General features: G+C 55.6%; 1 protein-coding gene across 3 annotated transcripts; it reads right to left on the bottom strand.

Annotated features, from left to right (window-relative positions):
* Window positions 1–262: 262 nt before the first annotated feature.
* PEDS1 (plasmanylethanolamine desaturase 1) lies at window positions 263–26,165 on the bottom strand. Of its 3 annotated transcripts, XM_019972570.2 has the most exons (6): window positions 25,935–26,164; window positions 18,091–18,210; window positions 6,909–7,000; window positions 5,312–5,456; window positions 3,721–3,933; window positions 263–1,704 (listed from the first exon to the last, which is right to left on the bottom strand). In XM_019972570.2, the coding sequence occupies exons 1-6, from the start codon at window positions 26,056–26,058 to the stop codon at window positions 1,583–1,585; spliced, it is 816 nt and encodes a 271-aa protein (XP_019828129.2). In that variant the 5' UTR covers window positions 26,059–26,164; the 3' UTR covers window positions 263–1,582. The 3 variants fall into 3 exon arrangements, with proteins under 3 accessions (XP_019828129.2, XP_070657971.1, XP_070657970.1); XM_070801870.1 differs by lacking the exon at window positions 6,909–7,000 and having other exon boundaries at window positions 25,935–26,165; XM_070801869.1 differs by lacking the exon at window positions 18,091–18,210.
* Window positions 26,166–26,606: the final 441 nt, after the last annotated feature.

Raw genomic sequence — 26,606 nt, forward strand, 5'->3', positions numbered from 1 at the left:
CCTTGCTCACTCCAGTCCAGCCACATTCTTTTAAAAACCCCAGGCATGTCCCTACCTCAGGGCCTTTGTACTACTGTCTGGCCAGGAGGGCTTTTCCCACAGTTCTTTCCCCAATTGGCTCCATCTCCTCCTCCAGGTCTCAGCTCAAATGTCACCTGCTCAGAGAGGCCCTCCTTGACCTGCCAAAGCAGCCTCACCCCGCTTTTCCAGTGTCATCCAAAGCGGTTCATTTTCTTTACAAATCACCACCTGAATGTCCGAGTGCGTTTACGTATGTTTATTGTCTCTCTCCCCAGGAAGCCAACTCCACCAGGGGAGGTCCTCGTTTGTTGACTCATCTCCATGCCTGGTGCCAGTAAACCTTTGCAGAAGGGATTCCTCAGTAGGGTTCTGCCTCCATGTCTCTACCACCACGATCTACATGAAAATTCCTCACGGAACCATGGGTCCCCCTTCCAAAAGGGTCTGGAGCAGATGTCAACACCGATTCACTGTCTCAGGGGACAAAGCCTCCATCCTAGCAGAGAGCCGTGGGGGAAGCTGGGAATAGGGGTGGGTGGGGCCTCACCCTCCAGCCTCCTTACTTCCCCTCCCCCGGGCAATCAGGAAACAGGAGGCAGCCCAGGTTAAGTAGACTCTTGCTGCTTTGTTATAAATATATTATGTACATCCAAAACAGGACATTAAAATATTACTCCGTGTTACAGAAAAGATATTAAGGCTTTCTATTATTTACATTAAACAAGCAAGCACCGTTAAAAAAAATAATAACCGAAACAAAAAAGCCCCACCCTTCCTTCTCTGACATACCCTCAAGTCAGAGGGGACACCATGTCCCTTTCCAATGACCAAGACCCTTTGCAGGGGCTGTGCCCTTCGAAGACATCCTCCGATTAGAAACGTCAGCTCTGGCTGGAATCACACAGGCGGGTGGGGGAAGGGTCAGGGAAAACAGAGTCCAGACTCGATCAGGAAATTCCGGCTTTGTCTGGCCGGCTGCCCCCAGACCCTTGCTGCACTTTGTCGCCCTTGGGTGGACAAGCTAGGGTGAAGGTGGTGACTGGGCGGGCTGTCCACCCAGGCCTTTGGAATCAAGTCTGCAGGGCCATAGCGGGGTAACGGTCCAAGGACACTCAGCTGTGCCTGGGGGCTCCTAGAGCCCTGCGGGCAGACAGACAGGAACAGGTAAGATGACTCAGTGCCTCGATACCAGCCACGCTGAAGGGCTGCCCAGTTGGGTAGGGGGGTGGTGGGCGTGTGGGGAGTTGGTGAGCTTGTCTTCAACCCAAGGGATGGCTGAAAGGGTGGGGTTCTTTTTTTTTTTTTGCAGTCAGGCTTGGCAGACAGAGCAGCTCAGGTGGCTAGGGAGGGGCCAAGGGGAAAAAAAATGAAGGAAATGAAAAAAATCAGTGGCTCAAGTATTCTGTCACAAGGTGGGGTGGGTGGGCTAGAGGTGCCCGGGCCCAGCCCAGGAGGTGTCCTCTCCACCTGGAGTGGCCAGCGCGAGGAGGCTGGAATTTGGCAGATGGCTTCAGTTTGGGGGAGCTGGGGAAGGCTGGCAACGAGGTGGTGCCTGGAGGAGTTATTTGATCTTCTGCGCCCATTTCATGTCATCTGCCCGAGGCTTCTCGCCTGTCAGGGCCTGGATAATGTCCTCCAGGCGTCGCCAGAAGCCCATCCTCTCCAGAGGGTAGTTGAGCCAGCCTGCAGCAGAGACAGGGCAGGGGGGTGTGAGGAGGGGTTGAATGGGAGAGCAACAGGAAGAGCAGAGAGAGAGACAGCTGGCCCTGCCTTGGGCAGCAGAGGAACCGGGAGTAGGTCTGCAGGGGGCAGGGGAAAAGGGCTGACCAAGGAATATGGGGATGGGGGCTTCCCATCAATAGGCTGAGGGGCTGCTCAGACATACACCTTCATCCCTTCACTCACCTTCTTATTGAGCGCTTATTATGTGCCAGGCACAGAGGCAGTGTTTCCTATCATTTGGCTCTAATGCCACCTCTTCCAGGAAGCCTTCCCTGACTACCACTTAGCAGCTCTCCAGGCCTGTCACATCACCCATCCTTTCTTTACAGCCTTCATGATAACCTGTAACCATCCTCAGTAACTTGTCACTTCCCTGTTTAGTGTTGGTTTTGATCTCCAGCTCCCAACCAGAACCCCATGTTCTTTCACTGTTGATCCTGTTGGATCCCGGGGCCTAGGATGATGCCTGGCATGGTAGGTGCTAAGTGAATAGTCTTATTTCCATTAAATAAGTCTCATAATCTTATTTAATCTGTATTACAGTCTCCCACCTGAACCTCGAACTAGGTATTATTAACAGTCCCATTTTCCACATGAGAAGACTGTCTTGGAGGACAGTCTCCCAGTTAGTACCTGGCCAAACCAAGATTGATCCAAGCCCTGGCTGAACAATTAAGTGATCTCCAGAACAGCCTAAAATTTACCTCTCCACCTGCTCCTAAAAAGCATGACTTTAGGATGTACAAAAAAATATTTTCTGTGGCTCTCAGTTCTGCTTTCAGAAAGGCAAAAACAAAAAACCCTACAAAATACCTGACCAAACTAAACCAAAGCAAAACCCAACCCCTGCTCCCAAACCTGGAGGTGTAGCTTCCTGAGACCGCTCTGTGCCAGGCAGTTTGCATCCGCCGTCTGACCATTCACACCGCAGCCCTGGGGGGTGGTTGTGTGAGGGAGTGGCTGCAGCCCCATCTTGTGAATGAGAAAACTGATAACCAGGGAGGCTTGTGAGCCTCTGAAAGTTGCATACGGAGGAGCTGAAGGTTATCCAAGTTGGCCTGACTTAACAGCACGCATGATATACTTAACCTTAAAAAGATACCCACGGACCCCGGAAAACCTGCTTGCCTCACGTCCTTGGCACTGGCTCACCGACTCCCCATGTGGGCCTCCTGACTGCCCCCGGGGCACATGTTACAGGCCTCAGGGCCTTTGTACTTGCTATTCCCTCTGCTTGGATCGATCTGTCATTTATCCGCAGGGCCCCTCTCACGGTTTTCAGATTTCTGATCTCCCCCCGACTCTCTGCTCTTCACCCTGCTTTGTCTGTCCCCGAGGCATCTCTCACACCTGGAGTTTGCCAGCTCTCCTATCCTGGCCCTTACTCCACACCAGCCTCCTCGCTGCTCCTGAAACAAACCAGGCATGTGTGTTCCTGCCTCCCTCACCTATTGCTCCTGTTGCCTGGAGAGCTCTTCCTCCAGGTCTCAGGACTCTCTCCCTCAGTTCAAATGCCACCTTCTCCAGGAGGCCTTCCCTGACCACCTCATTTAAAGGGGCAAAGCTCCCTTCTTCCCTCTGCTACCCCCTTCTGTGTTATTTTCTTCCTTGGCAGTTAGGACTGTCAGATGAGGACTTATTGCCTGGAATGTCCCCTCTTAGAATGCTATAAAGGTAGGGATTTTTGTGTTTTGTTCAGTGCCATGGCACATAGTAGCACTTAATAAATATTTGCTAGATGATGGGTGGTTGGAATCACAACTCTATGAGGAGGGTGTGTGTGTGTCTGTCTTATTTATGGCCGTGTCCCTGGCACCTAGAAGGGTGCGTGGCACGTAGTAGGTGCCCAAGAAATGCGTGTTCTGAGAGAAAGCTCCTCCAGGGCTGTGCTGCCTCCCGGTGACCTCTGCCCCCAACCCTAAGGGTGGAGCAGCAGTCGGGGTGGGGGCAGCGCGCCCCTCTACCCTGTGGACGCACCCGTGGTGATGCAGAAGTAGGTCTCGTGGGGGGAAACGTGGTGGATGCGATGGTGTTTGCGGGGCAGGATGACGTGCCAGTCCTGCAGGAAGACGACCCAGCGTGGCAGCCCGAAGTACGTGTGCGACCACTTGTGGATCTGGTTGGTGAAGGTGCCAAAGATGATCAGGCAGAAGACGAAGCACTCCCAGGGGTACAGCTGCTCCAGGACTTCTGCGGGGTGGGGAGAGGGTGGGTGCCCACGGGCCCCAAACAGCTGTCACATAGGGCAGGGGCCCACTGCCAGCCTGGCTCTCACCCCTTGCCCCTGGGCAGCAAACTTCCTGGGATGGCAGGCACCCTGGCCTCCTTCTAATCTCCCACATGGCCTCTGGCAGGCTCAGACTCCCCTGTGGCCTCAGTCTTCCCTTCTGCTAAGTGGGCAGAATGGGAATAAGCAGAAATAATGGTTGAGAATGTGGGCTTTGGAGTGAGGCAGGGCTGGGTGCAGGTCCCTGCTCTGACATTTCTTGACTGTGTGAACAGGGGTCAGCGACTCTACCTCTTTACATCTCAACTTCCTCATCAATGAAATGGGAATAAATCTCGGTCCGGATTCCCTAGAAGCAGAGCCTCACTAAAACAAGGCCTCATGTGCATGTGATCTATCTGACTGGGGAGGGGAATCTTTTGAAAAACACCCAAGGGAGTGATGAAAGCAAGACAGGGCAGGGGAAGAATTAAGCAAAGATGGGATGGGGGGAATCTTGTCTCAGCCTGATCCAGGGAGGCGGAGGGTGGATTCTGAAATGCTGATGACTCCACAGAGTTGGTCCCACTCAGAGGCAGGGGCTGGTCTTTTGCAGGCTTTCTGGGTCACTGACTTCAGGCTTATCCCAAGGGGAGGGGCGGGACCTGTGCTGGCAGTTCTCAGAAGGGAGCTCACAGCGGCTCAGAGCAGCGGGGAGAGGATGTGGTCGGACACCACACCACTCACACTCTCCCCACAGGGGGCTGCTCTGAGGACCAGCGAGGTGTCAAGCTGCTAGAACAAGAGCTGGCTCAGAGGAAGGGCCCTCCCCCACATTCCCCCGCACTGAGGTCACTGAGGCTCAAAGAGGTGATGGGACTCGCCTTGGGACAGGTTCCCTTCCCCAAACAGGCAGGGCAGAGATCTGAACTCAGGACTGAGTTTGGATCAGGCTATACATACTCTTTCCACTAAGCCCAGGCAGCAAGATCAGAAGCCCCCAGGGCCAGGCAGGTGAATTCAAATGAACGAGGCGGGGGGAGGTTATGACTGCAGGGAGCAGCGGGGACTGCGGCAAACGGGAGAGCGTGCCTCTTGTGCAAGGGGGGCCCCACAGCTCAGCTCCGGCCCAGTGCAGCCAAGTGGGAGCCAGGATCCAGGTGGCCAGGTCGGATTGTTCCAGAGAAGTTGGAAACATAGATCTTTATGTCAAATATCCCAATTTTATATGAGGGCAACTAACTAAACTTTTATAACACTGAGGGGCGAAACACCCACACCAGCTACGGGAGGCTCGTGGGAGGCGGGTGTGTGTGCCTGTCCCCGAGGGCTGCCTGGAGGCTCCCCCGCTGGCATGCTCACCTGGGCTCTGGGTGCGGAACTTGTAGGCCATGTTTAACAGAGGCAGCAGCGTCAGCAGGCAGTTGTCCCCGTTGGTCTCGATGAAGTCGTGCCGGGTGATGGCTGTTGGGTCGATGTGATGCTCCCGGAATGGCCGGATGAAAGCCTAGGTGAGGTGGGGGGATGGGAGAGGGGGCCCAGCCGACCAGTCAGCCCCTCCCTGACCTCCTGCACACACACTCCGCACGGGAGCACCTCCTTGTCTCTGGCATGCCGCCCCAGCACGGCACTGCTGGGGGTCCCCCAGTCTTCAGGCTCCAGGTCTAGCAGCTTTAGCAGAAGATGGGTGGAAATGACCTGGTGGGACCTCCGGCTGCCTGCCCCTCTGTGGGCCTCAGTCTCCGGACCTGGGCTACGGAGGGGGGGTTGGCGACAACCTCCACCCTCCTCTCCTACCCTGAGGCAACTGAGGAGACCCCTCACACTGACAGACAGGACCCTTTTATTTTTTCCAATATCCAACCCCTCCTTCTGGTAAGAGCCTCCGCTTCTTCTCTTAGTACCAGTTGCTCCAATCAGACTGCCTCCTCGGACCCTGGCCCGGCCAATCAGAGCATCCCATTCCTCTGGCCACAGTGACTGGCTGTGTGACAGCCACGTGACCCAAGCGAGGCCAATGGTGATGAGTCGTGGGACTTCGGTCCTAACTATGGGAAAAGGGGCGGTCTCCAGGGAGCGCTGAGCTGGGAGGATGGACCTTGAGGCAGCGGACGGCCATCCCGGCCACCTTAGCAGGGGAGAGCCCGCGTGAGAGTGGAGCCAGTAGAGGGGAAAGCAGAGACAGGAGTGGAGAGGGACGGGCTCCAAAGAATACAGTCTGTTCGTCCCACTGGACCCAACCACGCCCTAGTTTCACTTCTAAAATTTTTAGTACACAAATCGGTACGTTTCTGTGGTTACTGCTAAGTTGCTTCAGTCGTGTCCGACTCTGTGCGACCCCATAGACGGCAGCCCACCAGGCTCCCCCGTCCCTGGGATTCTCCAGGCAAGAACGCCGGAGTGGGTTGCCATTTCCTTCTCCAAAGCATGAAAGTGAAAAGTGAAAGTGAAGTCGCTCAGTCGTGTCTGACTCCTAGCGACCCCACGGACTGCAGCCCACCAGGCTCCTCCGTCCATGGGATTTTCCAGGCAAGAGTACTGGAGTGGGGTGCCATTGCCTTCTCCCTTCTGTGGTTAAGTGTGTACCAGATTTTCTATCACAATCAAAACGTCTGACTGACACCAGATAAAGTTCAATGGAAATGAACAGTGAGGTGCAGCAGGGCAGGCAGAGGAGAACAAGATGCGGTGTGGCCCCCAAGTTCAAGGGGGTCCAGTGAGGTGGACATGTATCAGAGCTCTCTGTCCCAGGCCTGATGCTTTTACTTCCAGGAAATCACAGGCGATTCCTGTTCTGGTCTTGAAGGCGGGGGAGTGGGGGTCAGGTTGGAACCACAGTTTTCACATTACAGATAGGAAAATGGGCTCAGAGAGGAAAGGGGACTCAGCCCAGTTCAGACAGCCCCACCTCCTCCTGGAGGAGACAGGCTGGGCTTCAGGGCTCGGTCAACATACGCACCTTCCCCACAATGGGCAGCTCCACGGAACCCCAGGTGTCGGCTCCCCAGTGCACCAGGCCGGACAGGAAGTCAGCAAGGAGAGCCCCTGCCACTGTGGACAAGAGGAGGGTAAGCCGGAGGTGGGGGGAGTCGAGGGCACGTCCCTACCCACTCCCCACCCCAATTCAGGAAGTCACTCGCTCACTCATTCAGGTTAGGGTGTTCCCTCTTCTTCTTGGGACACTTTGCTGCCTGTGAATGGAGCCGCAGTCTGTCCCTTTACTTGGTCATCCCCAGGGAGACGCGGGGCCTCACTTGCTAGGTGAGTCTGGAGGAGTAAACTGGGCTCAGGTCGCCCAGCCTTTCCCTGTTAGGAGCCGGCTGGCACTTTCTCTCTGACCCACAGTTGCCCCGCTCTACTCCAGTGCTACTGGTGACAGACGGCAAGGTCATTCTGGGGTTTGGTGTCAGGAAGAACCCGAGGTCTAGACAGAAGCCACACCCCCGCAACCCAGCTTTTACCAACAGTCAATGTGATCACTGGGCCCCCAGCAGCCTTTTCAGAACAAAGACCCCTCAGAGAGCCCCGAAACCACATGCTCACTTGAGGGTTCAGTATAATCCAGAGGGTAAGTGCTGTTACGCCTAGACTCACGTGCCAGCTGTCACTTACCAGCTGTGTGACACTGGGCATGTTCCCTAACCTCTCTGTGCCCCAGTTCCCTCTAGATGGATGAGAATGAGAATGATTTAAAAAGAACACGGCAGCTACCGTCTACTGAATACTTTCTCAGTGCCAGACATGCTCGATCTTCACAAATTCTCACCTCTATCAGAAGCTGGTACCATCTTTATTTTTACTTTATAGAGGTGGAAACTGAGGCTTGGAGAACAGAACTAACTAGACTGAGGTCGCATACATGGCAAGTGGCAGAGCTAGGCGCTTAAGCTACCTTGGGGCCCAAGTATCTCGGGAGGATGCACCATGACATCGTCCACAAGGGGAAATCAAGGCCGAGTGGCCAGCCCGCTGCCCAAGGAGACGCCCCAGTACCACCCATTCTGCTCCCCACCGCCTGCGTCTCAGCCCTGCTGGCATAGTCCCCTTCCTTACACCCCCTTACAAGCCTCTGGGTCTCTGTACTTGCTCTGCAACCTGCTGGAACATTCTTTCCCAAAATGTAACACAGCTCACTCCCTCACTTCCTTCAGATCTTTGCCTCAAAGGTCCCCGAGGACACCTCATCTAAAACCGTAAGCACCCCCGCCTCCCAGCATTTCCTGTCTCTTTTCTTCTCCAAACACCTATCACCTTGGACTTCATTTCTGTTTACTGTCTTCCTCTATAAAAACGTCAGCTCCACAAAGTCAGGAATTTTCGTCTTTCGTTTATGGCTGCATCCCACTTCTTGGCACACAATATGGGTCGGTACACGTGTTGAGTGAATCGATGGGAAGTGCTAAGTACAGTGTGTAGTGCAGAGGGAGCCCTCAATACTATCATTATCTTTGCTGTTGTTCATTTAGTCCATAAAGGCGACATTCTGCCAGGGACCTACTGTGTGCCCTACACTCGAGCCAGAGATGCACCGGACTTTGGCTGAGCTCATGTCACTGGGACAGAGAGATAAGGGGCAAGGAGATTTGCCAGGTGGTACAGTGGAGGGGAATCTGCCTGCCAGTGCAGGGGACACGGGTTCAGTCCCTGGTCTGGGAAGATCCCACATATCACAGGGCAACGAAGCCTGGGCACCACAAACAGAGAAGCCCCCGCTCGCCGCAACTACAGAAAGCCCGCGCAGCCAGAAATAAAAAAAAAAGACAACAGAGTGAGGAAGGGGTGACACTGCCTGGGGGCCACGCTGGGGAGGGGGAGGCCGTGCCAGGGCTCTAAGGCTGGCGCACAGGGCTGGGCAGTCCTGCTGCTCAGGGGCGGTGCAGGGAGGGCGGGCCGGGCTGGGGAAGGGGCTGGTGAAGGCTGGGAAGCCCAGGGCTTCTGCACTTGCTGCTCCTCTATCCGGCGCACCACCCCCTCCCTGAGACCCCTGAAGGGCTGGCTCCTCCTCCGTCTTCTAGCTCAGGGTAAACATCACGAAGCCCCCGGCTAAAGCCATCCTCCCAGGCAGGTGCTCTTGGTCACGTCTCCTTGCTTGCTTGCTTTCACAGCACTGGTCACCATCTGAGGGGACAGCCTCGTTTATTTTCCCCACTTCTCGGATGCGGAAGGGGGCTCAGGGAGGTTGAACCACCTCCCTGAGTGGCAGACCTGGTTTGAGAAGAGGTTAGTCTACCAGTCTCCAAAACCAGCTCCCTTTCATGCCCTTAATCTCTGCCTCAGTAGGTCCGGGGTATTAATAGAGCTCCTACTGCATACCACAGGATGCCATTACACACTGCCTTGTGTCTACCACGAGGGAACAGCGGCACTGGAGCCAAGCTCAGGGGGAGCCAGACCAAGAGCCGGAGCCACTGCTTTGTGACCCTGGGCAAACTCTGCCTGCTCTGGGCCTCAGCATCTTCCCTTTGCCAGCGAAGGGTCAGCGGAGGTACCTCTTGAGCCCCCGTGCCATCAGCCTGAGCTAACGCTGCCTCAGGAGAAAGCAGCCCTCCAGCAGGCTCCCTCACGGTGCCCAGTTTGCCTCCTCACCCTTGTTCCATGCAACCACCAACCTGCTTCCCATAATCACACACTGGTTTTGCCAACTCTGGGACTTCACACAGATGGATCCTTATGGGATATGCTTTTTTGGGTCTAGCTTTCTTCACTAGCATGATGCTTCTAGAGGCATCCATGTGGTTGTCTCAGGAGTTCATCCTTTTCAGTGCCAAACAGTGCTTCACCACCTGGATGTACCACGGTACGTTCATCCATTTTGCTGGTGGACAACGAGGCTGTTTCCAGGTTGGGGCTGGAATGACTCGGCTCCTGTGAACTGCCATCCACAAGCCTGTGTGAGGACATATGCCCTCATCTTCTTTGGGTAAAGATGTGAGCCATCTACCTATCTATCCATCTACCCACCCACTTGCTTATTTAGTTTTACTTGATATTTATTGAGCACTTATAGTTACCAGGCTCTGTTCCAGCACCTTAAATGTTTTATCTCTCTTAATCCCTAAACTGTACCAAGGCCAGTCCTAAGCCGGTTACAGATCTCATCTCCTTAATCGTCCTAAGCACTTAATCCTTACAGATGATGTGTGCGTGCTAAGTCGCTCAGTCATGTCCGACTCTTTGCGACCCCACGGACTGTAGCCCGCCAGGCTCCTCTGTCCATGGGATTCTCCAGGCAAGGATACCAGAGTGGGTTGCCATACCCTCCTCCAGGAAATCTTCCCAGCTCAGGGATCGAACCTGCATCTGTCTCTTGCATTGGCAGGTGGGTTCTTTACCACTAGCGCCACCTGAGAAACTCCTTACAGATGACAATGATAATAAAAACAATATTAGAAAAATGTTTTGTAATTACAGTTAACACTAGGGTGCTTCCTGTGCGCTGGGTCCTTTGTCAAAAGTGTTAAAAAAGTGTATTATTGGGAATATAAATCCCCACAGATTAAACACGTGCTATGCAGCGACTTCTCTCCAAGGGGAACAATACGAAAAGGAGGTGGTGAGAGTAACTTTAAAGAAACCCGACAAACACCACTTGAGCCCGGTGGTCAAGGTCAACGTCACGGGGATCAGTCACGCTGATAGTATATATCCTTGCTATAGATGGTGATGAAAATGGCACTTGACCTCTGGGCTCTTCCTCCCCAAGACACACAGCCCACTAACAAAAACACTAGACAAATCCCAGCAGACGAGCGTCCCACAAGACACAGCACTCCTCAAACTGTCCAGGTCACTGAAAACAAGGAAGATCCGAGAAACTCACAGCTCAGGAACCTCGACGGATGACAACTAAACGTGACGTGGGATCGTGGATGGGATCCTGGGGTAGAGAAAGGGCAGTAACTAAAATTAAGGACATCCGTATGTGCTGCTGTATTTAAAATGGATAACCAACAAGGACCTACTGCACAGCGCAGGGAACTCAGTTCAGTGAGCGGTAGCCTGGATGGGAGGGGCGTCTGGGGGAGGACGATCTGTGCGGCTGAGGCACTCTGCTGCACGCCTGACACTATCACAATGCTGGCAACTGGCTGTCCTCCAGCAAAAAACAAGCAGCTAAGACACAACCAGCCGGCCAAACAAGAAACCCAAGAGACCACGCAGCTTAGGGTTCCACTTACATGAGATCTCCAAAATACGAAAATCTGATACAGAACGGAGATCAGTTAGGACTTAATGGTTAAGAGGTACAGGGTTTCTTTGCAGGGTGATGAAAGTGTTCTAAAATTGAGCGTGGTGATGATTAGGTAACTTGATAAATTTACTAAAAACTACTCGATTGTGCACTTTGTACGGGTGAATGCAATATTGTGTGAACGATATGACGACAAAGCTGTTACCTAAAAAAATTTTAAAAACTGAAAAAAACTTAAGGACCTCTGAATAAACTATGGACTTTACTTCATAATAATGCATATTGGTGCATTCATTATAACACACATATGATACCAACATGAGGCAGTAATAAGGGGAACTGGGGCCAGGGCTTATATGTGAACTTATATGTGAACTTGCTGTAACTATCTGCTCATTTCCTGTAAATCTAAAGCTGTCCTAAAAAAGAGAGTCTATTAAAAAAAAGTGTGTCATCTCACTTCATGTCCACTGTGATAGGCCTCACCACATCCCACTTGCCAGAGGAAGAAATGAGACCTGGAGGGTAAGGAGGGGTCAGAGCTGCTGGTCAGTGGCCAGAGACCAGAGACAGGGCTGTTCATGATGCTGCTGAGCCTTCATGTCCAGGTCTGAGACAGGAACGGTATTTACGTCGCTTAAGTACCATCAGCTAACAACAGGCAAATGCAGGTCCTAAGGGTTTCCCAGGTGACGCAGTGGTAAAGAATCCTCCTGCCAGTGCAGGAGACACAAGAGATGCAGATTCCATCCCTGGGGTGGGTAGATCCCCTGGAGAAGGAAACGGCAACCCACTCCAGCATTCTTGCCTGGGAGATCCCACGGACAGAGGAGCCTGGCGGACTGCGGTCCATGGGGCTGAAAAAGTCAGACACAAAGGAGCGACCGAGCACGCAGTGCAGGCCTTGGGACACAGTACGCGGCCCCCAACACAGCCACCGTCAGTAGTTAAATGCCGCTCCCCTCCTGCAGCATCTGCGGTGTCATCTGTCCAGCGACCAGCCCCTGGCCTTTTCTGGCTGCCCAGCAGGGAGGAGGGACGTGGCCTTTACGGAGATGCCAGGAATTATTTTTGGAGAGAAGAGAGTCCCCCCGCCCCCGCCCCGGGAGGAAATGGCTCTGTGATCTATGGGCCGTGGTCGTTTTCAGAGCACAAGTCCAGGCCTCCAGGCCTGCTGCCCAAGTCCTGTTTAATGGGAGCAGGGCTGGCAGAGGCGGGCACACAGAAGCTTCTTTGTCCCAGGGCTGGTGTCAGCGCCTACTGGCTGGATCACCCTGGGGGTGGCCTGAGCCTGGTCACCACCCTGCCTGCAGGACATGGGGCCAGGCTAGGAGACCATGACTCACCCCAGCTACCCTGACTCACCCTGAGACCCTGAGACAGCCCCCTGGGGCCTCCATTTCCCCACAGGCCATGAGCTAGGACTTCTCTGCCCCGCCCACCCTGAGGCCTGGTGTGGAGACGGGGTGAGACAGAAACAGACACTGCTAAGGGCTGGTCCCTACGGTGTAGTGTGTGTGTGTGTGTGTTTAGTCGCTCAGTTGTGTCCGACCCTCGGTGTTATTTTCCAGGCAAAAATACTGGAGTGCGTTGCAATTTCCTCCTCCAGGGATTGAACCTGCGTCTCCTGCAATGCAGGCAAATTCCTCCCCCGCTGAGCCATCAGGGAAGCCCTGGTCCCTCCGGTCCTGGGGCCAAATCCTGTCTTTACCACCTTTCAGCTCAAATCCAGGGGAGACTCCTCCTCCAGGCCAGACTCCTGACCCGAGAGGCCACCCACGACCCGAGGCCCTGTGACTGCCTGATCTGCACTCACTGTGTCTTCCATCTGGAAGCCCCGCCCTCCTTTGCCAGGAATTTCTAGTCCCTCCTCCGGGCACCAGCTCACCACCCCATTTTCCCTGCACTTTCCCCAAGTGCTGCAAACTGCTCAGGGCTCCCAAGGTCATTCCTGGGTTACTTATCCGCTGCGGCCAACGCCGTCCTTGTGCGGGCCGCTGAAGACCTCCAGGGGGATAACTCCGACGGTCCCTCGTGGCCCCGTCCTGCTGCCCTGCTTGGTGGGTGCTCCTCGCTGAACCCCAAGTCTTTTGAAACACCTTCTCGTCCAGGTCTGCGCGACCCTGCCCGGCTCCCCATCTTCCCTCTTGGCTGGCTCTTCTTCCTCTTCCTGCCCTGGAAGTCTCAGGGCTCTTCTCTGTTCGCACAGAGAACCCCCGAGGGTCCCTCCGCCAGCACGTGCGTGGGCTTCAAACAGCGCCTCTCCTCCCGGGACACCGGGATTTCCGGTTCCGGTTTCCTGCTGAAGGCCTTCTGGCGGCCCGGCAGGCAGCACCCCAGGCAGCTCGAGGCTCCTCCACTTCCCTCCGGGATGTCGGCGGTCACTTCTCTCAGGGCGCCGACCCCTCTCCCTCTCACCACCACCACAGCCACCTGTCAGCACCTTCCGACAGCTCACCCGGCTCTTACCACCTCTCACCACCTCCGCTGCCCTTCTGGGGTCTGGGCCACCTCCTTCGCCTCCCCTCCAGCCCTCCCTGTCCCCACCGCCCTCCCTGCTGCATCAGATGATGTCGGCTCCAAGGGCAAAAGGTCAGTTTTCATTCCAATCCCAAAGAAAGGCAGTGCCAAAGAATGTTCAAAACAACCGCACAATTGCACTCATCTCACACGCTAGTAAAGTAATGCTCAAAATTCTCCAAGCCAGGCTTCAGCAATACGTGAACCGTGACCTTCCAGGTGTACAAGCTGGTTTTAGAAAAGGCAGAGGAACCAGAGATCAAACTGCCAACATCCACTGGATCGTTGAAAAAGCAAGAGTTCCAGAAAAACATCTATTTCTGCTTTATTGACTATGCCAAAGCCTTTGACTGTGTGGATCACAACAAACTGTGGAAAATTCTGAAAGAGATGGGAATACCAGACCACCTGACCTGCCTCCTGAGAAATCTGTATGCAGGTCAGGAAGCAACAGTTAGAACTGGACATGGAACAATGGACTGGTTCCATATAGGAAAAGGAGTACGTCAAGGCTGTATATTGTTACCCTGCTTATTTAACTTATATGCAGAGTACATCATGAGAAATGCTGGGCTGGATGAAACTCAAGCTGGAATCAAGATTGCCGGGAGAAATATCAATAACCTCAGATATGCAGATGACACCACCCTTATGGCAGAAAGTGAAGAATTAAAGAGCCTCTTGATGAAAGTGAGAAAGTGAAAGAGAGTGAAAAAGTTGGCTTAAAGCTCAACATTCAGAAAATGAAGACCATGGCATCCGGTCCCATCACTTCACGGGAAATAGATGGGGAAACAGTGGAAACAGTGTCAGACTTTATATTTTTGGGCTTCAAAATCACTGCAGATGGTGACTGCAGCCATGAAATTAAAAGACGCTTACTCCTTGGAAGAAAAGTTATGACCAACCTAGAAAGCATATTAAAAAAGCAGAGACATTATTTTGCCAACAAAGGTCCATCTAGTCAAGGCTATGGTTTTTCCAGTGGTCATGTTGCACTATAAAGAAAGCTGAGTGCCAAAGAATTGATGCTTTTGAACTGTGGTGTTGGAGAAGACTATAGATTCCTTTGGACTGCAAGGAGATCCAACCAGTCCATCCTAAAGGAGATCAGTCCTGAATATTCATTGGAAGGACTGATGCTGAAGCTGAAACTCCAGTACTTTGGCCACCTGATTCGAGGAACTGACTCCTTGGAAAAGACCGTGATGCTGGGAAAGACTGAGGGTGGGAGAAGGGGATGACAGAAGATGGGATGGTTGGGTGGCATCACCGACTCAATGGACGTGAGTTTGAGTAAGCTCCGGAGTTGGTGATGGGCAGGGAGGCCTGGCGTGCTGCAGTCCATGGGGTCGCAAAGAGTCAGAAACGACTGAACAACTGAACTGAACCTAACTGGCTCCAAGGGGACAATCGTCAGTGACTTCTCATGGCTTGAATAAAACTCCAAGTTCAGACCACGGCCTTTAAAGCCCTGCATGGCTGGGTCCCCACGAGTTTCTGATCTCCCCCCAATTACTTTTCTTTTGGGCAATTTTCTCCAGCCACACTGGCCTCCTTTCTCTTCTCCAAGCGCTTACTCAAGCTTACTCCAAGCTTGAGTCTGGGGCTTACTCCAGACTCAAGGGCTTTGCACCTGCTGCTCCCTCTGCCTGGAATACCCCAGACAGAACCACCTGACCAGCTCGCTCACTGCCTTCAGGTCTCTGTGCACCTGTCACTTTTCCAGAGACCTTCCCTGACCTCTTTCCTCATCCTCCCTGCCAGTTTCCGCCAATTCTGACTTTGCTACCCAGGATGGCATCATCTATCTGTATTTATTAACTGGGCACCTTTTCAAGGCTTCTGGCTCCTTGGCTTTCTGGGGCTTGCCAGGGGCACCAGAACCCCTGGGAGATAGCAGCAGGCTAGGGGTGGCTTCTGTAGGCTGGCACAGTACCCTTCCTTCCGGTGTGTCAACACAGAAATCAGAGTGGCTACTTAAATCGATCAGCAAGTGTGCAAACACTGCTATCAGAGGATTGTCGGCTGTTATCAGTCCAGAGGCAAAGGTGCTTGTTGGAAGAGCTTGGCTGATAAGCAGGTGAGAAATCTCCTGACCCCAGGGCTGGAAGATCTGGCCCCAGTCGGGGGAAGGAGGTGGTGCCCTACCCGGGGTGCCAACCTCTTGGCTCACTCAACCCACACAGGGGCTCTGGAGCTATGGGTCCTTTGCCCGGAGTGGGCCCACTGCTGAGAACACGCGCTCCCTCCTAGTGGAGGCCTACAGTCTCTAGTCAGGGAGTCTGTGGTTTAGGAGATGGGCAGGTCTGGATGTACCATCCCAGACCCTGCTGCTGCCCAACAGGCCAACCACCCGGTCCCAGAGCTACACTCTCTCGCTCGGTTGCTGCCTACAGTTCAGAGAGCCCAGGGTGGGACTCGGAATGTGGTGGTGTCTGTGTTGTGCGGTCGCTCAGTCGTGTCCGACTCTAGCAACCTCATGGACGGCAGCCCGCCAGGCTCCTCTGTCCATGGAGTTTCCCAGGCAAGGACACAGGAGTGGGTTACCACTTCCTCCTGCGAGGGAGCCTCCTGCATTGGCAGGCAGGCTCTTCACCACTAGTGCCGCCTGGGAAGCCCTTGGCATGCAGCGGCCTTGGGAAATATCCACAGTTAAACTGACCATTGAGAGGCAAGGTCTGAGCCCCGGGGAGGGGAATGTTGGGTGGTGCCCCTCCCTACCTCGACGCAGCCGCTGCCCTCTCAGCAGGGATGCATCTGGCCCTCACAGTGGCCCCAGCCAGCAGGTACTATGAACAACCTCACCTTCCAGATGGGGCAGAGAGACTCAGGGGTGTAACAACACTTGCCCAAAGCCACAGAGCCCGGGAGTGGCAGAGCTGATGTGAGTCCAGGATGTAGCAGTCTGCTTGTGATCGCCCCCAGATGAGGTGTTGGGGCTCACACTGTCGACACCCCCGCCCTTGAATGTGCTCCTCTGAGGCAGAGAAGCCGGGGGTGCAGGTCCTTCTTGCCCCTGGACAGAGGGGGCACGTCCGGCTCTGTGGGCAGGGCCTGGCTCCTCAGCACTAATGGGTTACCCTCTTTCCCTTCCAGCTGGTCCAGCCCCCCAGCACATGCCCACTCCCACCGCAGACCCTGATGGCTCAATTAGCAGGCCCAAGTGCTACTGGCCTGAGCGGCCAGGATGCTTTTAATGAGACTGTGGAAGCTGAACACTTGGGGCCGGCTGGCTGGACCAAGGGCGCAACGGCCACTGAGCCTGGGGATGGGGTGACAAGCACTGGAGTTAGAGGGGAGAGCGGAGGGGCAGAGTGCGGACAGGGAGGAATGACGCCACTCCAGGACCTGGGTGTGGAGACACTGAATTAGAAACTGTGTCGTGCTTTCCGTTTTGAGGGGTGACTCCAGCTGGTCCCCGCTCTGAGGCTCGGTCTCTTGCTCTGTATAACGATGCCAAAGATGGCAGCGCCCGTTGCCCAGGCCGTGGACGCGTGAGGATGGACCGGCGGAAACCGGCGGACCGGCAGGCACTGATGCGTGCAGCTAGTCCATTCATTCTCTCACTGCTTTGGTGAGTATTTACAGAGCACCTACTGTGTGAGGCATCGCGTCCGGGGACACAGCAGCAAAGACGCACAAGTCCTGACTCTCAGGGAGCGGGTGTGTGACTGGGGGAGGCAGGGGACAAAGAAACAGCATATAGAACAGAGTGGGGTGCGGGGTGCATGGCAAGGCTGCTGTTGCTGCAGGAGGAGCTCCCTGAGGGGCACGAGGCAATGAACCATGCAGGGCTCTGTGGGAAGAGTTCAAGCTCAGGAAGAGCATGTGCAAAGGCCCTGAGCTAGCAGCCTGTCTGACGGTGCCCGGGGAGGCACAGCGGGGAGGCTGGTGTGGCAGAAGCGGGGTGAGCTGACGGGAGGAGGGCAGTGACGGGAGGAGGGATGGGGGCTGTGCCAAGGAGCTGGTGTTTTGTTCTAAGTAGACTGGGGACAACAGATCAGTGGTATGACCTCATGGGGGATCCGATGGGATCTTCCCGGCTGCCTGTGGACAATGGACAGTGGACCGTGGAGGGCTGAGGTGGAGGTGGGGAGACCACAGTCCAGCCTGGAGGGTGGTGGGGACCAGGGAGGGGATGGGGGATGCTGGATACAACTCAAAGCAGAAAACCAGGAGACTCGCTGATGGTGGATGTGGAGTCACAGAGGGGAGGAGCTCAGGATGATGCCCAGGTCTCTGGGCCAAGCTGGACACAAATGCCACGTGTGCGCAATGGGCAACAGGGTCCCCACAGCTCGAACCCCAGTCCTGTGCACGCACGTACACACACGGGTGTGTGAGTTGCCATCAGCGTGGGGCAGACACTAGGTAGGTCCCTGGCCCCTGGGGAAACCGAGGCAGGCAGCGGGGCTGCGGCACTCACCCATGCCCAGCATCACCAGGGGCGTGTGCTCCCAGCGGGCCAATAGCAGGAGGTGGGCCATGTTGTGGGCGATGAGGCTGAAGCACAGGACCACGCAGCACCACTCCTGGAAGCGCTTGCCTGCGGGCAGAAGGGGCGAGAGTGAGTGCAGGGCGGCAGGCCAAGGCCGCGGATCAAGGATCAGAGGCAGGCGGGGCCGGTCTAGAGAGGGCTGTGTTCCATGAATCCGCAGTGCAGACTGCAGGGTGAATGCAGGGACAGCCTGCCCATTTCACAGAGTGTCACTGAGGCCCAGAGAATGGGACAAGTCTGTCCAACGTCATATACTCTGGGCCGGCTGTGTTAAACCAAACCCTTCTGCGCACAGGCCTGCTGCCCATGAGGCTGGCCTTACATGGGCTGAGTCTTTGGCAGGCAGGACCAGAACGTTGGTCTCGTGGGCCCCTTCGGGCTCTCTCTGGAGACTCCTGAAGGAATTTTAATGAGCTTCTTTTTTTAATTCTCATTATCCTATCACCTGCCCCCTTCTGGTAGGCAATCATTTGGAAGCGCTACAAACAGCTTTTAATTATGCACGTTCAGACCCTGTCCCACGTCCATCAAGCGGGGCTCCAGGCAATGAGTCAGGAATTCAGGAGAAACCAACCATGGTTATCACTTCCATGGCTCCAGCCACAGGGCCGAGGAGGAGGTCTCAAGCTCTTAACATCTCCAGGGGCTGGACAGGTGGTTTGAAGCAGTGAGGTGGGCTGGGTGGGGACAGTGGGATACCACAGAACATGTGCCCCTCCTAAAGCGGGAGGCACTAGCTGGCTGACTACTCCCAGGACAGGGAGTGTGGGCCCAGGGAGGTCAGAGGCTCGAATTCTCAAGAGGAGCCAGAAATCAGCATGCAGGTATGAAACCCTCTCTATAATTTAGGCACGTATTTTTAATATCCTGTGGGCTGGGACAGGCTGATTCACTCAACTGCAGCTTTGTTGACCATATCGAGACACTGAGAATAACCTCAGTGTCCACTGCCTGGGGAATCAGACAAGTTAACTTGGTTTACAGTGTCTCTGTTGCCAGGCAAAAAGCCTGGGTGGCTGTTCCTATGTGGCCGACGGAGGGACGGGAAATTCAGGACAAACTGGTAAGTGCAAACAGCAAAGTGCCGAACATCCATTTACATAAAAAAAGAGAAAAAACAAACACACAAACAACTGTAGAGTTAAGACTGTCTTTTCGCCTCCTTTTGAATTTAAAATTTATGAATGCGATATTTTAGCAAAAATCTCACAATTATAAATTAAAATTTAAAAACGCAAAAGGAAATAAAAGCACCGCCTGGGTGACATAGCATATGACATGGCCCCCAGGAACACTGTTTTCTCAGGCAGCTGGTCTCAAGGACAAATCTCCTCTTGCAGATCTCTCCGTGGAACCTCCACCTCCAGGAAGCCATCCACAATTCCTCCTTTAATGCCTGGGCTCCCCGACCATGGGGCCCATCATGGGAAACTCTGCCTGCAAAACTTCCATCCTCCTCTCCCTAAATGTCAACTCAGGAGGCCTAGGACCCTGCCTGCCTTCCACAGCAGGGCCCTGTGCTTTGGTGCTTAATAAATGCTTGTGGAATAACAAATTCCTAACCACGATCCTAGAGGAAAACTGCCAGGCTTTGCTTCTGGGCACCCTTCACTAAAGCGCTGTACAGGGACCAGGCTCAGAGAGAGAATGGGCCTTGTCCAGGCTGCACAGAGCAGACTGCGCTCCAAGCCAGAGCCAGAACTTCCGCCCTGTGAGAAGACCAAGGCTCTGAGTGGGCCAAGGACATGCCCAGGGTCGCATCCCTCGTACAGACGAGGACCCTGGGGCCCAACAGGGCCAGGATCCTCCAGGCCTCACAAGGTGGCAGGTGCAGAAGCCTTTCGCTGCCCACTCCACAGTCAGGGGCTTCTTCCTTGGCACCCCGGGGCCCTGCCACCCCAGCGCCCCCACCTGGGGTCACCATGACGGGACCCTGAAGGGCCTTCCCTTTCGTGGCTCTGGTCTGCAGTCAGGACGGGGGGAGCTCAGAAGCAGGAAGCTGGGAGGGCCGGTGGTCAGGGACGGGAGATTCCTCAGTATGATCTGCAGCCCCCAAGCCTGCAGCGCCAGCAATGAGATTAAGTGACAGGAACAATAACCAGGCCAATTGCGGGCTGGGTATAGCGTGCAGCCCACACCAGACACTCTGCAGACCCACTCCCCCTGTCTTGTCTCATTTATCCATCTATGGCTGCACTTCAGTCCTTCCCAGCATCAGGGTCTTTTCTAAGCATGAGATGGTTGGATGGCTTTGCATCACTGACTCAATGGACATAAGTCTGAGCAAGCTCCTGGGAGGTGGTGAAGGACAGGGAAGCCTGGTGTGCTGCAGTCCATGGGGTCGCAAAGAGTCGGTGACAACTGAGCGAATGAACGACAAACGGCTGCACTGGGTCTTCTTGGCGACACACAGGCTTTCTCTGGTTGTGGGGCATGGGCTTAGCTGCCCGGTGGCATGTGGGATCTTCCCGGAGCAGGGATCGAACCACGTCGCTTGCATTGGCAGGCAGATTCTTTACCACTGTAATACCAGGGAAGTCCCCACCTCTGCCATATTTTGCTCTTAGGTTTTTTTTTTAAAAAAGGAGCTACACTTAAAAAAAAATACCCTAAATTCCTGTTTTCCTGCTTCCTTTAAGAACACAGGCTCTGGCACCCCAGGTCTGAGCCCCCCTCAGATGGGGGCAGAGCTCCTGGCTTCCCCAGCCCTCTCTCCTCCCTGAGGCCTCATCCTGGGGGGCTTCCCCTGGTGGCAGTGCTGGCCAGGCCCCTGCAGTCGTCTGGGTTTTCAAAGGTGAGGCCCAGTCTTTCATTCAAGTCTCAGTACCTCGAGGGAGGAACTGTGTGATCCCACTTCCTGGATGAGGAAACTGAGGCTCAGCAGGAAAAAACCAAGAGCTGAGTTTGGATCCTGTGCCTATAAGGGGGAGACCTTAGCCTGGACGTTTGGGGCTGTCTTGATTCCAAAGATAGCCCAACTCTCTCCCATTGCCATGGACAACGTCCCGAAATCTGAATATTTTCCCATCTAAACTGTCCTCTAGGCTCTGGAGTCTTCTGCAGAACAAGTGCCTCAGCTATGACCCGGAAAAACACACCTATTACAATGAGCATTCACAGAGCACCTCTTCTATACCAGCTGCACTGCCAGGGAGGATCCCAGCCAGCCCGGCCTGCAGCACACCAAAAGCTGGGGGCTATCTGCCCCGACTTTCAGAGGAGCGAACTAGGCCTGGAGAGATGAGGTGTCCAAAGTCCCTCGAGAGTCACCAAAGTCAACATGGACAGTTAGCCAGGCCAGGACCGCACAGATGGGCAGACTGAGGCTGGGGAGGGGAAGGCCTTTCCTCCGCATAGAGGGCTCAGGCCACCTCCAGCACAGCACTGGGCCTTGTTTCCCCAAGCCAGCCCCTGGCCTGACCACGATCGGAGCAGAGGGACAGAGGTGATGCCTGCTGGCCTGGGGCGGGGCCGGGCTGGCGTGTGGTGGCTGTGCAGGGCTGGCAGGGGCGGGGCGGGGGGCATCTCTGCTTTCCTGGGGACAGGTCACAGCTGGAGGCCTGGCACCGGGCCTGCCTCTTCTGGTTTCAGTCAGACGAGCCGTGGAACCTAACCTTAAGGTGGGTCCAGGGCCACTAGGAGACCCTCGGCCTCAGGGAGGTGGGGGGACAGGAAGTAGCGGGGAGGCAGGGACCAGAGAGATGCAGAGGAAGAGAGACAGATGGGAGAGAACAGCATCAGAGACAAAGCAAGGTGAGAGACAGGGAGAAGAGGAGGAAAGAGAGAGATGGGGGTCTCTACATACATGGAGGTGGACAGAATGAATGTAGCCAGAGAGAGGGAGAGAGAAAGACACGGAAACGAGGGAGACAGAAACCGGGCCAGGAGTGTTGACGGACCAGCCTGGCCAGGAAAGGGCCTCAGGAGGCCCTCTGGGGACAAAGCCCAGCTCAGCCCCCGGACGGCAGGCCAGGACCCCCACCTGGCACTCCTGACACCCTTCACCTCGCCCCCCACCCACGCTGAGTGCCTGCGTCCCACAGGCCGGGGGGTGAACAGGGGCTCCGGGGACCCACCAAGATCTACCCCTGGAGCCGGCGTAGCCACATAGCCAGAGGTCAGCTGGTACCTGCCAGGATGCGGGACACCCACCTCGCCTCTGGGCGTGCCCGTGAGGGCCTGCCTAGCCCGCCCACCCTTCACAAAGGCTGCACCTGGGAGAGGGTCTGCAAAACCCACACTTGGACCCTCTATGGCTCCCAGGCCCCAGGCACGTCCTCGGGGCAGACTCTCAGGGTCCAGGGGATTGGGCTGAGGCTCTTCACCTCAAGCTGCCCCGATCAGACCCCTCATGGCTCTCAGCCGACACGAGGCCCACCGTGTCTGCTGCCAGCCCTGTGGGCATGCTGGCCTGCCACCTTGGAACATGGGCCCCCTCCCGCACCCCCACCCCGGGCGGGCTCACCTCCACAGCAAAGATTCGGAACACGGAACCCAGAACGCCCCTGAACAGTGTTCAGGTTCTGGCCCTGCTAACTCTCTGTGTGACCGTGATCATCACTCTTTGCTAAGCCTCAGGGAAGGTCTTAAAGATGGACAGGGTGCAGCCACTCCAGGCCAGCCAAACATATGGTGTCCCTGGCGAGGCTGACCTTCCCCTCTGGTGGGCAGAAGCAAGCCGAGTCCCAGGCAGGACAAGCACTGGGAAGAACATGTGTGGGGGGTGGGCTATGAGGAGGCTCTAGGGGTCTCTGTTTCCTTCCCTGTAAAATGGAGTTGATACCAGGATACCCCTGAGACCCCTGTATATATATATAATAAGTTATAAACTAGGCAAAGTCAAGCATGCATATATATATGAAGGCTTGATAGTCGTGTCCGACTCTTTGCAACCCCATGGACTGTAGCCTATCAGACTCCTCCCTCCATGGGATTCTCCAGGCAAGAGTACTGGAGTGGGTTGCCATTTCCTTCTACCAGGGGATCTTCACATTCCAGGCAGACGCTTTAACCTCTGAGCCACCAGGGAAAGTCAACTTTCCTACAGAGACAACTGTAGGGAGGCTGAAATGAGAGCGTAGGAGGGAAACGCCCAGCACACAGTCAGGGACCAATGAATGTCAACTATGTTAACTGCCTTGTTATTGCTGCCAGCTGTCGCCGTACCAACCTACCTCTAGCCCCGTGAATCTCAGGAATTCCGTCCTGGAACCCAGAACCCTTCCTGACTCTACCCTGGCTCCCTCTGCTCCAGCCCACGGGCTGCCTCAGTCTCCCACAAACACTTCAGGCTTGCTCCTAACCTCAGGGCCTCTGCACTTGCTGTGTCCTTGGTCTAGACCAATCCTTCCTCAAATATCTTCAGGCGTCCCTCCCTTCTGGTCTCGGGTCAAATGTCACCTGTTTAGGGAGGCCTTAACTGCCCCCCCTAAAATGTGACTGTCCCCAACTTCTCCCTTTTTGGCTATTTGTTCCGCAGTACTTGCCACCACTGGGCAAGTAAGCTATTTCCCTTATTTACTGGGTTTACAAAAGCCCAGCTCTGTTTTCCCTGTTTTGTTCACCACTGTTCCCCCAGGGGTTAGAACAGGGACTGGGACAAAGGTCCCAGTGCTCAATATGTATTCAGCCTGGTCCCTTACTTTATAGGCCAGGCCTAGAGAGATGGAGGTGCTTCTCCAACGTCAAGGGACAGAGGCAGGCAGAGGGAGGCCTATGGAATTTAGAGAAGCCAGTCTCTTTCTGCTTCACTCCCCCTCTCCAGGCACTCCCCTTGCCCCACCCAAACTCCAAATCGGGAGGAGAAAAGGCCTCTGATTGCAGGTCTGGGGCACCGGGAGACTGTGTGCACCCTTAAATCCCTGAGGGGCTGTCCTTCAGACGGTGAGGGGCACTTGGGGAAACCAGAACTGGACAAAGGTGCAATCATGGTGGAATGAGAAGTGGGGGTCCACAGGGGAGGCTCAGAACACCCTTATGATTTCAAGGTCTGTAGGGTTTACTCGAGTAGGTGGAGCTGGACACCAAAGGAGGGGGCCTTTGAATCTTACCCTGGATTTCCAGGTGGTGAGCCTGAGGACCACAGAGATGAGGCAGTGTACCCTAAGACTCACAGGAGAGGTTGGGCTATGGCATTAATAACAGGGATTCCCTATTGTATGCCAGGCACTGCACAAGATGGATGATCTTATTTCCATTTCCCAGTGACACTAAGGAACAGATAAGCTTTATCATGTACCCATTTTAGAGGTGAGGAAACTGAGGCTCAGAGAGGGCCAGCACCTTGGCCCAAGTCACATAGTTAAGAAGCAGAATCAGGATGCTAAGTCCAGGCTGCCCAAGGCAGCACCAGAGGTTTTAGGTCCACAAGCTGGGTGCTGGGGGAACAGGTTGAAGACACTATGGCATCATGGGCCAGGTGCCCAAGTTAGGTATTAAAAAAAAAACAAAACAGACACAGAACATGAAACTGCAAATCCAGAAAGGTCTCTGGTGATCTAGGGCTCAGGTCATACAGACAGCTATGGCAGAGATGGTATGCAAACCCTGGCCAGTCAGGGCAGAAAGCCAAAGGTGGTGGCAGACTCATTCTCATCCCAGGCAAGGGATATCTATGCTTGGTGTCCCCCTCCCCCTGCCCGGGGCAAAAGGAAAGATGTCAGAATGTTTGACAAATAAATAAAGCTGGATGAGCTGGTGACACCCAAGCATAGGGACCTCCCAGTCACCTGACTCTGGAGTTCTCAAAGGTAATTCCTTAACCCCTGCGGACATTTGGCTCTGCTGGGGACTGGCAATGAGATTCCTGAGGCTCAAGTGGAAGTCAGAGAAGGGGGTGGAGGTCGTTGCTTGCTAGAGCAGAAATGGTAAGCCCAGCAGGAAGACACAGGGACCTTGTCCTGGGGGCAGAAGCAGAGCAAGGGTCTCTAAGTTTGCAGTCTGGTCTGTGGATACCCCCAAGTCCTTATGCAGGAGGTTAATATAAAGATCTACACGGGAGAGAGGAAATGGCTGGGACTGGGGCTTAAATTTTGAAAGAAAGCTTAAACTGGAAGGTGTGCAGGGAGGGCCCTCACCACCCAGAATTTCAAAATACAGGGTGAGAGTTAATTCGGGGGGTGCGGGGGGAGGGATGAGGGTCTGTAAACTGAAGCTATAAATCTAGGATGGGGCTTTGGAGGAAGGGCGTCTGGGGCACTCGGTACCTGGGGCCCCCTGAGTTGAGGTTCCCAGAGCAGATCTGATATGCTCAGATTTGTGGGGTGAAGTCACTACAGCCCAGGGCCCTGGCAGGGGTGCAGATAGGGCCCTAGGGTGTGAAATCTGTATCTGGGGAACCTGGGATAGGGTGTAACTCTTAGGAAGGGGGCCAGTGCATGTCGCTGGCGGGGGGGGAGGGGGGGGTGCCTTCGGCTTGGAGTCCTGGAATGGTGGATCCCCAAGACTAGGGGCTCTTTACAGCTGCGGGGACTCCGGGCTAGGATTGGGATCCGACAGCGTGATGGGAGCTGTCCGTAGCCCGAGGGGTTGATATGGCAGCTCCTTGATCCGGGGGCTGTCTTTGCATCCAGAAAGTCCCGTGGCTGGGGTTCTGGTTTGCGCTTGGAAGGGGCGCTGGGGTGGGGTCCCCAGACTTACGGGAGCTACTTGCAAGTTAGGAGCCGCGGCTAGAGCTCTGCATCGGGGCCTGAGGCTGGGGTTCCGATCCAGGGGACCCGGGATCGCGGCCCCGCAGCCCAGGCTGGCCGGGAGGAGGGGGCCGGAGGTCCTACCTGGGGAGTAGAGCGCGGCCAGCTCGCGGGCCCCGGCGTGCTGCGCGCCCCAGCGCCGGCAGGACGCCGCCTCATCGTCTTCAAGCTCCGGCTGCTGGCCTGGCCCGTCTTCGGCGCCCGCCATGGCCCCTCGCCCGGCCAGCCCGGTGCGCTCAGCTGGCGGCGACGGCGGTGGCTGCGGCGGCAGGGCCGCGGAACCGCGGCGAGATCACGCCGCCCAATGACGGCCCGGCCCGGGGTGCGGCCGCGGCGCCGGCGGGGGTCTCGCCCGGCCGGGCGTCACAGCCAATGGGGGAGCGCGCCTGAGGCCGCGCCAGCCAATCAGCGGCCGCTGAGCCGCAGCCAACCGCGGCGCGCGAGGGGCGGGCCAGTAGCGTACGGAAGAGCCGGGGGGCGGCGCGTCTCGGCCGCCCGCGCTTCTCTGCGCGTCGCAGTCGCCCTGCGGGTCGGGGCACGCTGACGGCCCCCGGCGGGCTGTGTTTACCCCCGCGGTGCCCCCCGGTGCCGAGGGCCGAGGTCTGAGCGGGCGTCTCTTGGGCACTCCCAGGCCGGCGTCTGTGACGGGCCGGGGACGCGCGGGGAGGGGCCCCTGGGCGGGGAGGGGAGGCCCCGTTTGGAGGGTCCCTGGCCTGGGCCGGTTTCAGGGTCTCCGAAGACCCCGAGCGTCACCCC

This window comes from Bos indicus, chromosome 13 (assembly GCF_029378745.1).
Source record: "Bos indicus isolate NIAB-ARS_2022 breed Sahiwal x Tharparkar chromosome 13, NIAB-ARS_B.indTharparkar_mat_pri_1.0, whole genome shotgun sequence".
Taxonomy (NCBI): Eukaryota; Metazoa; Chordata; class Mammalia; order Artiodactyla; family Bovidae; genus Bos; species Bos indicus.

Bases quoted from the DNA above. Each gene is read 5' to 3' on its own strand.
- PEDS1 (XM_019972570.2), bottom strand. From the start codon at position 26,058: ATGGCGGGCGCCGAAGACGGGCCAGGCCAGCAGCCGGAGCTTGAAGAC. The intron at 18,211-25,934 runs GTAGGACCTCCG...TTCTGCCCGCAG, and splicing joins GGCCGCGCTCTACTCCCCAG to GCAAGCGCTTCCAGGAGTGG. The intron at 7,001-18,090 runs GTGAGTGCCGCA...TCTTGTCCACAG, and splicing joins CCTGGTGATGCTGGGCATGG to TGGCAGGGGCTCTCCTTGCT.